Genomic DNA, 15,387 nt, shown 5'->3' on the forward strand with positions numbered 1-15,387 from the left:
AGTTAAAACGTCAGCTTGTTAAGAAGAAACTTTTGCGTCTTATCTCGGTGAAGGTTTGTTTTGGGGGCAACGTCTATGAACCTCAACACGTGAGCTCTATAGCTTGTGGTTACAGTTGCCATATCAGCGTATTTTTTCCCCCATGCCACATGTAATTCACATACAGCTGACCATCGCCTTTAAATTGCTTTCTGTAACATTGGAGGCAAATAAACCTCATGAAGTAATCGATCTGCTTCTATGAGGTTATCCCTCCGACGTACTGCGGGGGGCAGCACTATACGCGACGGTCAGCTGCAGGGAAGAATTAGATGAGTCCCGGAAATAATGGCTTTATGTGGCATGAGGACCCCCCTCCCCCACAGCCAAGAACTAAATCATCAGTCTGAGGCCTAACAGAGATAGGAAGGGAAGAAGACCTGATTGTCAGGACACCAGGAAAAGCGCAGGAGGGAAGACGCCGTAACCTAACACTAGAGGCTCCGAGGGAATGTAGGGAAGTTTTACTTCACTGAGAGGGTGGTGGATAAGTGGAACAGCCTGCCAGCAGTCGTGGTAGAGGCTAATACAGCGAAGAAAGGACTGAAAGTCTATTGATGCTCACCATGGTGCTGAACGACCAGGATCAGCATCAAAGGCCCATGCAGATCACTTAACACGCGAAACCTGCGCGACTCATACCTCCCATCATATTTTTTTTTTACGAACGTCACAATTTACAGGCAATGCCATATAAAATAAATGAACAGAGCACGACGTGGCTTCCCCCGTAACAAAGTATGAAATATCTGTAAGTAATGCTGATCTTTTGGTGGCCACCAGCACCCAATTTGAATGTAAGGAAAGCCCCACGTGGACCTGTGTTGGGGGGGGATGGATCAGAATCCCAACTGGGCCACCCGACTTGCCCATTATTTCCTTTACGGGGACACATCGACTCTCGCAAACCCCGCCGACATCTTTACATTCACCATAAATATATCACATACATATATCACATATCATATCCGCCGACGTGGTGTTTTTACTTTTATTAATATCTCACTTCTTTCCTCCATCCCAGTTTTTTTGTTTTTTTTAATATAAATTCTTTTATATTTTCATTTCCGATTGTAAAGAAAGTCAATAAAATTCCGATCTCTCGCCCCTCCTGATCCCGGAGAGATCGCGCCGGGCGCATCAAGCTGCTCAAAGACGCTAAAACCTCCCCCCCCATTTTTCTCCGATGTCTAAAAGTCTTTCCAAAAAAAAAACAAATAAAAAACAAAAACCCCAGAATCCGAGACTTTGGGGGAAGAGTCGGCGCTCGGTGTAAACAATAAATATCCCAAATGGAAATTCGCAGCCTGAAGGGTTCAGTTGAAGTTGAATTTGAAGTGAAAGTTCCCTGAGCTGAAAGGGTTAAACTCGAAAGGCCACTGCTGGTGGTGTCCGGACCCCTGCTGGTTCTCCGGGTCCAACGGATCTTCCCCGGCGTCCACCTTCTGTCGCATTTCTGTGGAAAGGGTTAAAAAAAATTAAAAAGGGGGGGATATTAAAAGGAGGTCAAGAGAAGGAGGGGCTGCCTGCTGTAATGGGAGGGGTTACAGGGGGAATGGGAGGGGTTACAGGGAGAGTTAAATGGAATAACAGTAGTTATATAGGGAGGGTAATACAAAGGGTTAAAATAAAACTGGAAGAAGGAACGATTTAATAAATGAAAGGTAATAATATTATTATTAATGAATGAATAATAATAAATTGTTTTAATAATACAGTACCCGGGTCCGTTAAAACCTCTTTAGCGGCCGCTATGTCTATGAACCTCTTTTCAGCCTCCCTCTTCTCGTCCTCTGATTGGAAGTTGTCCGGGTGCCACTGCTGCGCCAGCTTCCTGTACGCTTTGATCACTTCCTGTTTGTTGGCGTTCCTACGAGGATGGAATAAAATCCGTTCAGGAGGTGGATGAGGCCGCGGCGCACGGCACGAGCCGGAATTTATCCTACCGCACAGCCTCATATGCAAATGAACGGTTTCTCATTTGCATAACGGATTGGACAGTGATGTCACAGCTTTACCGATCCCGTTTTACGAAGCCTTGCTTCTCGTTGATCTATACATTTTCTTGCAATTGGCAAACATCGTTCTTAAGCTCTATGCGCCGTTCCTATCGGGAGGAAGAACCCCGAGTATCAAACCCTAATGCACTTTAACCCTTCACGGGGTGTCTGGGGGGGCTCACCTTTTCACGCCGAGTATTTTGTAGTAGTCTCTTTTCCTGGACTGTTTGAGCAGCTTCTGGGCTCTCTCTAGCCCTTCTTTAATCTCTTCGTTCTCCCCGTCCAGCTCTTTGGCCTGCTGGAAATCCTCCACGGCTGGGAGGCAGAGAGAAGAAGCGGAGAATGAGAGAGATTCAGGAGCCGTATATCTATCCCACGCATGTATAAATCCCCGCACTGCATTACCCTCTACTGCCTCTGCCGGGAGGCTGTTCCAAAAAATCCTTAACACACTCAGTCAAGAACATAGCCTGCTCTCTGCATACTAAGTGCACCATACACAGTCCCCTCCTCACACTACTGCAGGACTCCTCAGTCTCATCTATAACCACACGGCATTTCCACCCATCGGATTCACCCTACCCTTCTCATACTCCTCGTTGAGTATGTGTGCTTCGGCGCGGTCTCGGAGGATGAGTGGGTTCTGCGGGTCTCTCTGGTGGGCTTCCGTGCACACCGCGATGGCCTGCTCCGCTTGCTGGCTCTGGGGTCAACAGAGAAATAAACCAAGACGTGACCGTTAACACGCGTGTCCGTCTCCCTGAGGTACATGTCCCGGGTAGAAGAATAGCGGGACCTGACAGTATACACGCTCTGTACACGTGCGTACCTTGGACAGGCAGTGACAGATCCTCTGCTTCGCTCTCCTCCTATAAGCCTCCACCTGAGGCTCCGTTTTCATGGCGGCTTCGAACTTCTCAATGGCGGCTTCATATCTGCGCCCCGGATAGAAATCGCTGCTGATTAGCATTTCCGCATACACAAAGCATGCAGGCACACACAGTAACCCTTTCCCACCCCAGCTTTTCGTTTAATTCACTTCATTAATGGAATCCCCCCCCCTGTAGATCACCTTAAAGAAGCTGTTGCTAGGCGGAAACGCATTGCGCTGTATCATTGGTTGCCCGTCTTCTTTCTTCGTGCCGCTTCTCCCCGGGGTCAGCTGCGTTAACCAGGACTCCTGGAGCAATTTCATGAAAGGGGTGGAGCCTAAGCACACACCCTCTTGCCTATTGGAGAAACGGAGGGAGAGGCTGCCCCTGTGGCTCCGCCCGATCGTGGAAGTATTTGGAGAGGCCAGAATAACGCAGACAGATTCACGGGGGAATAAGAGGCGCAGAAACTCCGTCTGCACTACTCTGGCCTCTCAGATTATTTCCGCAAAAAAGGGTGGAGCCACGGGCACAGCCTCTCCCCCGTTTCTCCAATAGGGGAGAGGGTGTGTGTGCAGAGGCCCCACCCCTTTTGTGAAATTGCTCCGGGAGTCCCGGTTAACTGAGCCGACACTGGAGAGAGAAGCAACACGAAGAAAGAGGACAGAAGACGATGACGAGGTAAGAGAAGATGCAGAGCTGCGAAAAAAAGAAGACGGGGGACACTGAAGTAAGGAGACATTCGGAGAGAGGGTGCGAGACCGAAAATCGAAAAATGAGTGAGAAGCGAGAACGCACAGAGCGCTCACCTCTGCTCCCGAACGAATTCTTCTGCCGATTCCAGCTGCCGGGAAAGCTTTTTAACTTGTTTATAATGCGAAAAGCAATCTTTGTCGTCCTGGTCGAGCTTCAGACACTCCCGCACGTTACTAAAAGAGAAAAAACGAGACGGGCTGTGGTCCCCGGACTCTCTCTCCCTGCTCTCCGCCATGCCGCGGCTCCCTCCCTCACCTCAAGCTCTCCTCGTGCTCCCCCATGCTGTAGTGGAGCTTGCTCAGTTTGAGGTAGGCCGCCCTGTTGTCGTTGCGCAGCTTGGTCGTGGGTTTCAGGTCTTGCACGGCTCGGCTCAGGTCCCCGACGTGGAGGTAGCACTCGGATCGCAGCTCTCGGACATCGGGGTCCCACGGGGACAGCTACGTATAGAGAGAAGGCGGAGTCAGCGTATATCGCGGGGCGGGGCGGTCAGGAGGACCTGGGAGTCTGCCCTCCCCCCACCCCGGGGCCGTCACCTCAATCACTTTCTCCAGCAGGGCTATGGCCCCTCCGTAATCCTGTCTATCGTGGGCCTCCCGAGCCGCCTCGAGGCCACGATCCACTTCCGCGAGCCTCTCCAGCTGGGCGCGGGCTTCCTCGTTAGTCGGGCTACTAGCCAGCTGTCGTAAAGAGAAGGCAGGATTAATACGGGGCGTGGGATGGGGGGGCGCGGGATGGGGGGGCGCGTCAAGGCTCTGGTTTTAAGGGGGAGACTCACCACGGCTTCGAAGTCTTCCTTGGCCTCCGCGGTACTCCCCTGTTTTAGGAGGATGTTCCCCCTCTGGAGTCTGGCCTGAGGAGAACATAAAAAAAAGGAAAAATCATAGTTTTTACTATAGTGGGAGGGTAGTAGATAAGTGGAAGAGCCTCCCGGCAGAAGCGGGAAGTCTTTATAGGATAATAAAATACTAATAATAAAATTGTTTTCCTTCTTCATGGAAGACATTGCCGGAAAAGAGCGCCTTTTATGACACGGAGCGCCAGGATATGATGTCATATGCCAACATCCTGTATTAAAGATGGCGCTGAGGAGGAGGGGGGGTGGGTCCTGGGACACATAAGAGGGTATTTTGGGGTATCTGCTCCCGGGCGACTAGAGATGATTTTCCCGCAGGGAACTCACCGCCATGAAGTCTGCCTTGAGATCGATGGCCTTGCTGAGGTCGGGAAGGGCCGATCGGAACTTGCCCAGGGCCAGATACACGGCCGCCCGCTTATAATACGTCAGGTAGTTGTTTGGATCCCCATCTGGGAAATAAAGGGTTAAGATGAATAAATAACGTGAGCTTCTCTCCTCCCCCTCCTCCTCCAGCCGTTATAAGAGATACCCGGCGGGGCCAGGTGCTGGAGTTATTCCTCCCCGCAGTATACTCACCCACCGCGGAGTGATAGTGAGAGAGAGCTTCTGCCAGCTGCCCGGCCGCTAACAGCTTCCGACCCATCTCCAGGTGACCTTCGACCTCTGCGTGACTCGCTGCGAAACCTCCTACATACCAAACACACACCATTACATACACACCCGCCGCTGTCTGACCAGTCCTGATAACGCAGTCACACCCCCTACATTACATACACACCCGCCGCTGTCTGACCAGTCCTGATAACGCAGTCACACCCCCTACATTACATACACACCCGCCGCTGTCTGACCAGTCCTGATAACGCAGTCACATCCCCATTACATACAAAACCCGCCGCTGTCTGACCAGTCCTGATAACGCAGTCACATCCCCATTACATACAGACCCGCCGCTGTCTGACCAGTCCTGATAACGCAGTCACATCCCCTACATTTCATACACACCCGCCGCTGTCTGACCAGTCCTGATTAGGGCTGCAACTAACGATTATTTTCATAATCGATTAGTTGGCCGATTATTTTGTCGATTAATCGGATAAAAAAATGAATGTAAATTTTTCATTTATTTAAAATAATTTAATAAACAAATGATGTTAAATACAAACAGCAGAATAAAAAAAAACTTTGATAAAATGCATTTCTTGTCTTTATTTCCTAACCACCCCCCCCCCAATTTATACACATTTGAGCCCAGGCTTGCTACGCTGCCTCCCAGACATGCCATGCTGCCCCCCCCCCACATATGCCACGCTGCCTCCCACATATGCCACTCTACGCTGCCTCCCACATATGCCACTCCACGCTGCCTCCCACATATGCCACTCCACGCTGCCTCCCACATCTGCCACGCCACGCTGCCTCCCACATCTGCCACTCCACACTGCCTCCCACATCTGCCACTCCACGCTGCCTCCCACATATGCCACTCCACGCTGCCTCCCACATATGCCACTATACACTGCCTCCCACATATACCACTCCAGGCTGCCTCCCATATATACCACTCCACGCTGCCTCCCACAAATGCCACGCTGCCTCCCACATATGCCACGCTGCCTCCCACATATGCCACGCTGCCTCCCACATATGCCACTCCACCCCCACATATGCCACTGTGCCTGATACGCCTTATACCCCCTGATACACCACTCCATCCTCCCCAGACATGCCACGCTGCCTCCTAGACATGCCACGCTGCCCTCCCCACATATGCCACTCCACTCTACCCCCAGATATACCACTGTGGCCCCAGATATGCCTTATACACCCTGATACACCACTCCGTCCTCCCCAGACATGCCATACTGCCCTCCCCACATATGCCTTATATACTGTATATGCCTTATACCCCCAGATATGTCACTCCGTCTTCCCCAGATATGCCTTATACCCCCCAGATATCTCATAGTCCCCTCATAGAGTCACAGACCCGTTCACAGCACACTGACACCATACTTTTATAAGTAAGTACTGGGTTAATCTTCACTGCCCCCAGGATTTAGATTCCCCTTAGTCTGCCCCCCTTTATCTCTAACTGCACCTTAAGTTAACTTTATTAAATTAACCCTCAGTCCTCATCATTAAATTAACCCTAAACACCCCATTAACCATAACTACCCCTAAATTAACTCTAAATACCCCATCAAAACAACTACCCTAAATTAACCCTAAACACCTCATTAACCACAGCATCCCCTAAATTAACCCTAAAGACCATGTCAACCACAAGAGCCCCTAAATTAACCCTAAACACACAATTGCCTCAAATTAACCCCAAACACCCCATTAACCACAGCTGCTCCTAAATTAACCCTAAACACCCCATTAACCATAGCTGCCCCTAAATTAACCCTAAACACCCCATTAACCATAACTGCCCCTAAATTAACCCTAAACACCCCATTAACCATAACTGCCCCTAAATTAACCCTAAACACCCTATTAACCATAACTGCCCCTAAACACCCCATTAACCATAGCTGCCCCTAAATTAACCCTAAACACCCCATTAACCATAACTGCCCCTAAATTAACCCTAAACACCCTATTAACCATAACTGCCCCTAAACACCCCATTAACCATAGCTGCCCCTAAACACCCCATTAACCATAACTGCCCCTAAATTAACCCTAAACACCCCATTAACCATAACTGCCCCTAAATTAACCCCCACCTCCCCTGACTTTCAGTAGCCCAAATATTAATTTTATACTTACAGTTAGATGAGTGTCACAGCCATGTGGTTCTGGCCTGGAGAAGGAAGGGGCGGGGCCAGTTGTCACAGTGATTACAGGGAGGGGGAGTAAGTAGGAGCTGCTGCTGTGAGACGGTGAGTCAGACTAAACGGATTATATAATGAGGGGGATTTTTCAGAGCGTTTGCTCTGAAAAAACCCTCATTTTATAATCGATAATAATCGATTCAACTAATCGATAATGAAATTCGTTGCCAACGTATTTCATTATCGATTATTATCGATTTTATCGATTAGTTGTTGCAGCCCTAGTCCTGATAACAGTCACATCCCCTACATTACATACACACCCGCCGCTGTCTGACCAGTCCTGATAACGCAGTCACATCCCCTACATTACATACACACCCGCCGCTGTCTGACCAGTCCTGATAACGCAGTCACATCCCCTACATTACATACAGACCCGCCGCTGTCTGACCAGTCCTGATAACGCAGTCACATCCCCTACATTACATACACACCCGCCGCTGTCTGACCAGTCCTGATAACGCAGCCACATCCCCTACATTACATACACACCCGCCGCTGTCTGACCAGTCCTGATAACACAGTCACATCCCCGACGTTACATACAGACCCGCCGCTGTCTGACCAGTCCTGATAACGCAGTCACATCCCCTACATTACATACAGACCCGCCGCTGTCTGACCAGTCCTGATACCGCAGTCACATCCCCTACATTACATACACACCCGCCGCTGTCTGACCAGTCCTGATAACGCAGTCACATCCCCTACATTACATACACACCCGCCGCTGTCTGACCAGTCCTGATAACGCAGTCACATCCCCTACATTACATACAGACCCGCCGCTGTCTGACCAGTCCTGATAACGCAGTCACATCCCCTACATTACATACACACCCGCCGCTGTCTGACCAGTCCTGATAACGCAGCCACATCCCCTACATTACATACACACCCGCCGCTGTCTGACCAGTCCTGATAACACAGTCACATCCCCGACGTTACATACAGACCCGCCGCTGTCTGACCAGTCCTGATAACGCAGTCACATCCCCTACATTACATACAGACCCGCCGCTGTCTGACCAGTCCTGATAACCCAGTCACATCCCCTACATTACATACACACCCGCCGCTGTCTGACCAGTCCTGATAACGCAGTCACATCCCCTACATTACATACACACCCGCCGCTGTCTGACCAGTCCTGATAACGCAGTCACATCCCCTACATTACATACACACCCGCCGCTGTCTGACCAGTCCTGATAACGCAGTCACATCCCCTACATTACATACAGACCCGCCGCTGTCTGACCAGTCCTGATAACGCAGTCACATCCCCTACATTACATACACACCCGCCGCTGTCTGACCAGTCCTGATAACGCAGTCACATCCCCGACGTTACATACAGACCCGCCGCTGTCTGACCAGTCCTGATAACGCAGTCACATCATCTACATTACATACAGAGCCGCCGCTGTCTGACCAGTCCTGATAACGCAGTCACATCCCCTACATTACATACACACCCGCCGCTGTCTGACCAGTCCTGATAACGCAGTCACATCCCCTACATTACATACAGCCCCGCCGCTGTCTGACCAGTCCTGATAACGCAGTCACATCCCCTACATTACATACAGCCCCGCCGCTGTCTGACCAGTCCTGATAACGCAGTCACATCCCCTACATTACATACAGACCCGCCGCTGTCTGACCAGTCCTGATAACGCAGTCACATCATCTACATTACATACACACCCGCCGCTGTCTGACCAGTCCTGATAACGCAGTCACATCCCCTACATTACATACACACCCGCCGCTGTCTGACCAGTCCTGATAACAGTCACATCCCCTACATTACATACAGCCCCGCCGCTGTCTGACCAGTCCTGATAACGCAGTCACATCCCCTACATTACATACACACCCGCCGCTGCCTGACCAGTCCTGATAACGCAGTCACATCATCTACATTACATACACACCCGCCGCTGTCTGACCAGTCCTGATAACGCAGTCACATCCCCTACATTACATACACACCCGCCGCTGTCTGACCAGTCCTGATAACACAGTCACATCCCCTACATTACACACAGACCCGCCGCTGTCTGACCAGTCCTGATAACGCAGTCACATCCCCTACATTACATACACACCCGCCGCTGTCTGACCAGTCCTGATAACGCAGTCACATCATCTACATTACATACACACCCGCCGCTGTCTGACCAGTCCTGATAACGCAGTCACATCCCCTACATTACATACACACCCGCCGCTGTCTGACCAGTCCTGATAACGCAGTCACATCCCCTACATTACATACAGACCCGCCGCTGTCTGACCAGTCCCGATAACACGCAGTCACATCCACTACATTACATACAGACCCGCCGCTGTCTGACCAGTCCTGATAACGCAGTCACATCCCCTACATTACATACACACCCGCCGCTGTCTGACCAGTCCTGATAACGCAGTCACATCATCTACATTACATACAGACCGGGAGCTGTCTCAGCCTGTCCTGATAACTTTAACCCCTTACCATCCAACTGGAGATCCAGAAGCACACAGAGGAGAGAGAGAGATGACAGGATCCCCGTCACACTCCGCTTCTCTCTCTCCATTCCCGGACGCGGTTGCTTCGAGGAATTCCGGAAGCTCTCTCTCCGCCGGGGCTGTCAGCAAAACGAGACACAAATTATTGAGAAAACTATTCAGAAATGTAAAACACAAACATTAACATATATAAATGCTATTAATAATAATATTCATTCTATTGTTGAGTATAAAAGATTAATAAATATGCAAAAATTATATTAAAAAAAATTAATAAATTATTAATAAATAGTTGATTATAATAATAAAAAATGACAAAAGATAAACATTTACATATAGATATATATATTAATAATAATAAAGTATATTAAAAATATTATGAAAAACTAAGATTTACATATATTAACAATAATGTTGAATTTAAGTATATTGTTGGTAATAAATATTTAAATTATTATGAAAAGAAACATTTTACACACACATTATATATATATATATATATATCTTGTTATATTGCTCGTAATACTATATAATTTTTTTTTCTTTAAATATCATGAAACTTGTGCCTGAAATCTCAGGGTTTCGGTGACATTCGCGGCTCTATTTGCTGATTTCCGACCAGCGTGACGTCCCACCCCAAGTGCAAACATCACGAATCGCAAACATGCGCAGATATTATTATTACGATGCTTTGCAATGTTTTATGCGTACGATGAGCTGGCGGCTTTACCAGGCGATGCGCATCGCGCAGGACCAACCCCAGCGAGCCTCTCCGGCCGGATCCAACCGCACTACGGGGGAGCATAACCAATGGCCCCTAGTGTCACCCCCCGCCCCTAGTGTCACCCCCCACACACTGCCCTAGTGTCACCCCCCTGACACACCCCACCTACACACTGCCCCTAGTGTCACCCCCACACACTGCCCTAGTGTCACCCCCTGACACACCCCACCTACACACTGCCCCTAGTGTCACCCCCCACACACTGCCCTAGTGTCACCCCCTGACACACCCCACCTACACACTGCCCCTAGTGTCACCCCCACACACTGCCCTAGTGTCACCCCCTGACACACCCCACCTACACACTGCCCCTAGTGTCACCCCCACACACTGCCCTAGTGTCACCCCCTGACACACCCCACCTACACACTGCCCCTAGTGTCACCCCCCACACACTGCCCTAGTGTCACCCCCTGACACACCCCACCTACACACTGCCCCTAGTGTCACCCCCCCTGCCCCTAGTGTCACCCCCCACACACTGCCCTAGTGTCACCCCCTGACACACCCCACCTACACACTGCCCGTAGTGTCACCCCCCCTGCCCTAGTGTCACCTCCTGACACACCCCTCTACACAGTGACCCTAGTGTCACCCCCCCACACACTGCTCCTAGTGTCACCTCGTGACATACCGCCCCCCTCACACTGCCCCTAGTCTCACCCCCCAAAACACATCACCCCAAATATCCCCCCTGACACCCCTCCCCACACACATTACCCCCAATATCCCCCCCTGACACCCCTCCCCCACACACATTACCCCCAATATCCCCCCTGACATGCCTCACATACTTCCAGTCACCATTTATTCCCAGCTCAGCCACATACCTGCAGCTCGTCCGCTCACTTTACACTTCCGCTTCCATCACTACCTGCCTGCCAACCACCAAGCGAGCCTGCACTAAGGGTAACCAATGAGCAACGCTTACGGGATATCGTGTGGAAACCCGATTGGAAGAACGGCCTAAGAGGGCGGAACCATGGAAACTAATAAAACACTACGCTGGACGAGCTTTAGAGTTCGCATCACTAGAGCTATAAATGCTAGTTACTTCGACATACGTCCCCTCCCCATCACCGCATTACACATACCGCATCATTTACAGGAACAATGAATGCATTAGTGTGAAAACATTGTTATAAAAGGCTCCGGCGACAAAGAACCGTGTTTTACCTCTAGCGTTTAGAGCGATCATTTGATAACCCCGCCCCCTTACTTACCAGTGGATGATTGCCCTCGATGCCGCCTAGGTTACGCGAGCAGAATGACAGCCGGTTCATCATTGGCTGACGCGTGAGCTGCTCGACAGTCAGTCATCGCAGGGTCACGCCTACGGCTCGATGCAATTGGCTGTCAAGTGTTTTGACGCCTGATTTGCAACTTTGTTATCAGTCATCGACTGTCTTCTAAATTCTGATTGGGTGTTGCATGCTCAGAGATGCGTAACCAACCATCATTACACAACTGACAACTGTCCCTGTTTAGCTTGGCCAGTGCCTCTCTCCTTCCCCTAATGCCCCCTCTCCTGCCCCTGATGCCCCCTCTCCTGCCCCTGATGCCCCTCTCTCCTGCCCCTGATGCCCCTCTCTCCTCCCCCGAAGCCTCTCTCTCTCCTTCCCTGATGTCAGTCTCTCCCGCCCTCTCTGCATCACTGATGCCCCTCTTTCCTCTCCCGATGCTCTTCTCTCCTCCCTCAAATGCTTTTCTCCTCTCTCCTGCCCTGGATGCCCCTTTCTCTTCCCCTGATGCCCCTCTTTTCTAGGCACCCAGAATGTTTGCTGGGTATGAGGGGATCGCAGGGTTCTACTGCCCTAAAAGCCCCGATACTGTGTATAGAAACAGCAGGGAACGGCTTTATAAATTAAGTGGGGTAAATAAACCCCATTATTCTCCTAAACATTTGTATTTTAATGTACGGTAACGGATACGTTTTGAAGTAAATGCCTCGGTGGAGCCGTACCCCGGAAGATTCAACTCTTTTTTGCTGGTGGTGGTACGTTCGTCCCTCATCTCTCCTTGAAGACTTCTGTGTCCCCCCCCTTCATAACACCCTTGAAGAGGACCAAGAAGATGCAGCCCCCTCTGCAGGTTTCAGCCAAGGAGGGGTCCAGTTTCCACTGTGGCTCTTACTACCCTCCACAAACTCCATACTTATGCTGACTATCGGATGTGAAGTGCTGCCCCCTGCAGGATGGGGGATTTATAAACTCATTGAAGGGAATCAGTTATTCAGTTATACCCCCCACATCCTGCAGAGGGCAGCACTTCATGTGTGCCGGTCACCATCTATGTTCTGTCCGAGACATCTGGGCACGGCAGCCTCACTATGCAAATGCCAGCAAGCCATCTCAGTCTTTTGAGATGGAATACATACCTTCCAACTGTCCCTTTGGGAAAGGCGGTTCCGTAGGGTTGCCATATCAGCATTTAACCCTTTAATAGCCCTTCGTGAAGAGTGTATGTAGTGACTCACCGTATGTGTTACCCAAACTGCTCAGTCAGCTCCAGACTGTGTGACCCTGAGAATCTGCCCCTTCACCCTGAGATTGGGGCAAAAACCCAGATGCTCAGGGGCAAACCGTGAGAGCTGGTATGATTATCATCCTTCTTTTCAGGGCACAACTGATAATTACTTGCTGCTGACTCCTATAAAGTGGTCCCCTGCACCCATACCCGCAAACATTCTGGCTCCGGCTATCTGGTAGGAGGTCCCGCTGACATCAGTGGGCGGTCCTGTTAGCATTGTCCGTGATTTGTCGAATGGGAAGTGGGCGGGCATTGGGGCCCGTTATGTGTTTCCCCGCAGTGACTCTGAGACCCTCCAATCCGGGGAGAGGACGTCACCGCAAGCGCTGCCATATTGCCCAGAGTTCGAGTGAGGGCAAAATGATGGCTTTGGAGGGAGGAGGCCGTCATTTTTGGCAGAAGTTCCTGCCGGGTTATGTGCGTGGAAATGTGGAAGAACATAGCAGGTTGAAGACAGAAGATGAAGAGAATGCAGAAGAAGACGTGGAAGCGGAAGTGGTCAGTAGAGAGGTTCTAGAAAATAAGCTTAAATCCTTAAAATCGTTTAATCATGAATACGTTATTCTTTCATTAAAAATCTTTGGTGACATACGATCTGATCCCGTACAGATTCAGCACAAGTGCAGAGGACATGTTTCAGCTCAGAGTCAGTATGCATATGGAAAAGCACGTCAACATCATCATGAAAAACATAATAATCCACACAAAAAAATGACATTCAGGGACAGGCTGAGGATGACAAGGCTGTCCTGGCGCTTTAAGGCCGCGTGGCTGCGTTATTTTATCGGTACTTAATCTTATCGAACCTTTTTGCTGTTATTATTATTATTTTTTTTTTTTAAAGTAAAATAAATAAAAAAGATAAGAGCAGATTCAAGGATCCACAATTTAACCCCTTAATGACAAAGCCCGTACCTGTATGGGCTCAAAATACATTGTTTTCAATGGGTTTTGGGACTGCCCATTGTCCTTAAGGGGTTAATTATAGGACGATAATACAGAAGAACCACCCTTAACGTTCCTTAACCTACAAAACAAAATGAAACCCCCTTGTAACGAGTCGGTATAGACCCGAGTGTCCACCAAGCGTCCCGTGGAACGTGGAAGGTCCTTAATCTTCAATCAAAGTGAACAATCGCATCAGTAGAATTTAGAATATTTGATTAGAAAATATCCAGAAAAGGTATTAAAGACAGGAACGTGTCATGAACGGGGTCACCTAAATCCACTGGCACAAGTGCTTACACTGGTTTAGCACTGGGATTTACAATGCTGTCCAGGGGCCACTGTGGATTAGAAGAAGAGTTGGCACCAAGAGCCCAATGTGTGGTTTGAGGAATAAGCGTGTGTTCTAGTGTTCACCACCCGGGGGCTGTTTTTCTACATACCACCGAAACTCTCAGGGTGGCTACCTGGAGCTCTCCTTCTTCTGGGTGAGTAACTTCGCGAGGGGTCGGATCCGGGGCTAGCCATGCACCAGGGCAGGTGCAGCCCCAAGTAGCCTTTAATGGGCTCAGAGGCAAAATGATGTGGCTAAACACCGCTCCCCCCCCCCTGCCTGGAGAATGAAAGTGACCCCGAGACCCAAGAAAGAAGGACTTCACCTAGAATCATGGGGACAATGACTAGGGAGAACTATCTTACGGTCAATCAGGATGGAATGTCAAGAATATGTAAAGAAGCAGCGTCGAGGCGAAGGTGGTCCCAAGAGGAAGGGGGTTCTGAGATTGAATTGGTAAAAATTCTCTCGATCCTATACGGGCTCAGCACTTAAAATAACATTTATTTAAGAAAAAAATCCACATCGTTCCCCTTTGAATTAAATGAAATCGGAGCATAACATCTCAAGTGAAGAATTAAGTATTTATTTGTCAGCTAAACAAATATAAGACCATTAACATTATAAAATAACCTTAAAACACAAACTTCATTTATTCCACAAACCAGTGTCCTTGAAATGGCTGCATGTGGACAACACTCGAGTTTATAATTACCACTCCATAATTATAAATTTTTAGGGCGGGATAAAAACACAACAAAAAAAAAGGTAAATATTTGAGATTTTTTTTAAAAAATTGTTGATGTTTGACAGATATTATCCAATAAAAAAGAGAACATCCCAAGAATTACTGTGTCTCAAGGGATTTCCCACTCTGATTCAACATTTTGAGGTTCTTTTCCGCAC

The 15,387-nt window shown here is 49.3% G+C and overlaps 1 protein-coding gene across 2 annotated transcripts; it reads right to left on the reverse strand.

Annotated features, from left to right (window-relative positions):
• Positions 1 to 1,006: 1,006 nt before the first annotated feature.
• LOC128492502 (dnaJ homolog subfamily C member 3-like) lies at positions 1,007 to 11,570 on the reverse strand. 2 transcript variants are annotated; one of them, XM_053465080.1, is made up of 13 exons: positions 11,504 to 11,570; positions 9,876 to 10,008; positions 5,100 to 5,207; positions 4,848 to 4,972; positions 4,443 to 4,517; positions 4,201 to 4,344; positions 3,923 to 4,104; positions 3,721 to 3,840; positions 2,869 to 2,974; positions 2,622 to 2,742; positions 2,222 to 2,354; positions 1,761 to 1,909; positions 1,007 to 1,495 (listed from the first exon to the last, which is right to left on the reverse strand). In XM_053465080.1, exons 2-13 carry the CDS (start codon positions 9,955 to 9,957, stop codon positions 1,356 to 1,358), a joined length of 1,485 nt encoding a protein of 494 aa, XP_053321055.1. In that variant the 5' UTR covers positions 9,958 to 10,008; positions 11,504 to 11,570; the 3' UTR covers positions 1,007 to 1,355. The 2 variants fall into 2 exon arrangements, with proteins under 2 accessions (XP_053321055.1, XP_053321054.1); XM_053465079.1 differs by having other exon boundaries at positions 5,100 to 5,210.
• Between the last annotated feature and the right edge of the window lie 3,817 nt (positions 11,571 to 15,387).

The sequence above is a fragment of the Spea bombifrons genome, chromosome 4 (genome assembly GCF_027358695.1).
Source record: "Spea bombifrons isolate aSpeBom1 chromosome 4, aSpeBom1.2.pri, whole genome shotgun sequence".
In the NCBI taxonomy this organism is placed as follows: domain Eukaryota; kingdom Metazoa; phylum Chordata; class Amphibia; order Anura; family Pelobatidae; genus Spea; species Spea bombifrons.

Coding starts and splice junctions, on each gene's coding strand:
- LOC128492502 (XM_053465079.1), bottom strand. CDS start 9,957: ATGGAGAGAGAGAAGCGGAGTGTGACGGGGATCCTGTCATCTCTCTCT. Junction 4,973..5,099: donor TCACTATCACTCCGCGGTGG/GTGAGTATACTG, acceptor TTTATTTCCCAG/ATGGGGATCCAAACAACTAC. Junction 2,975..3,720: donor GAATTCGTTCGGGAGCAGAG/GTGAGCGCTCTG, acceptor TCCGGGGCGCAG/ATATGAAGCCGCCATTGAGA.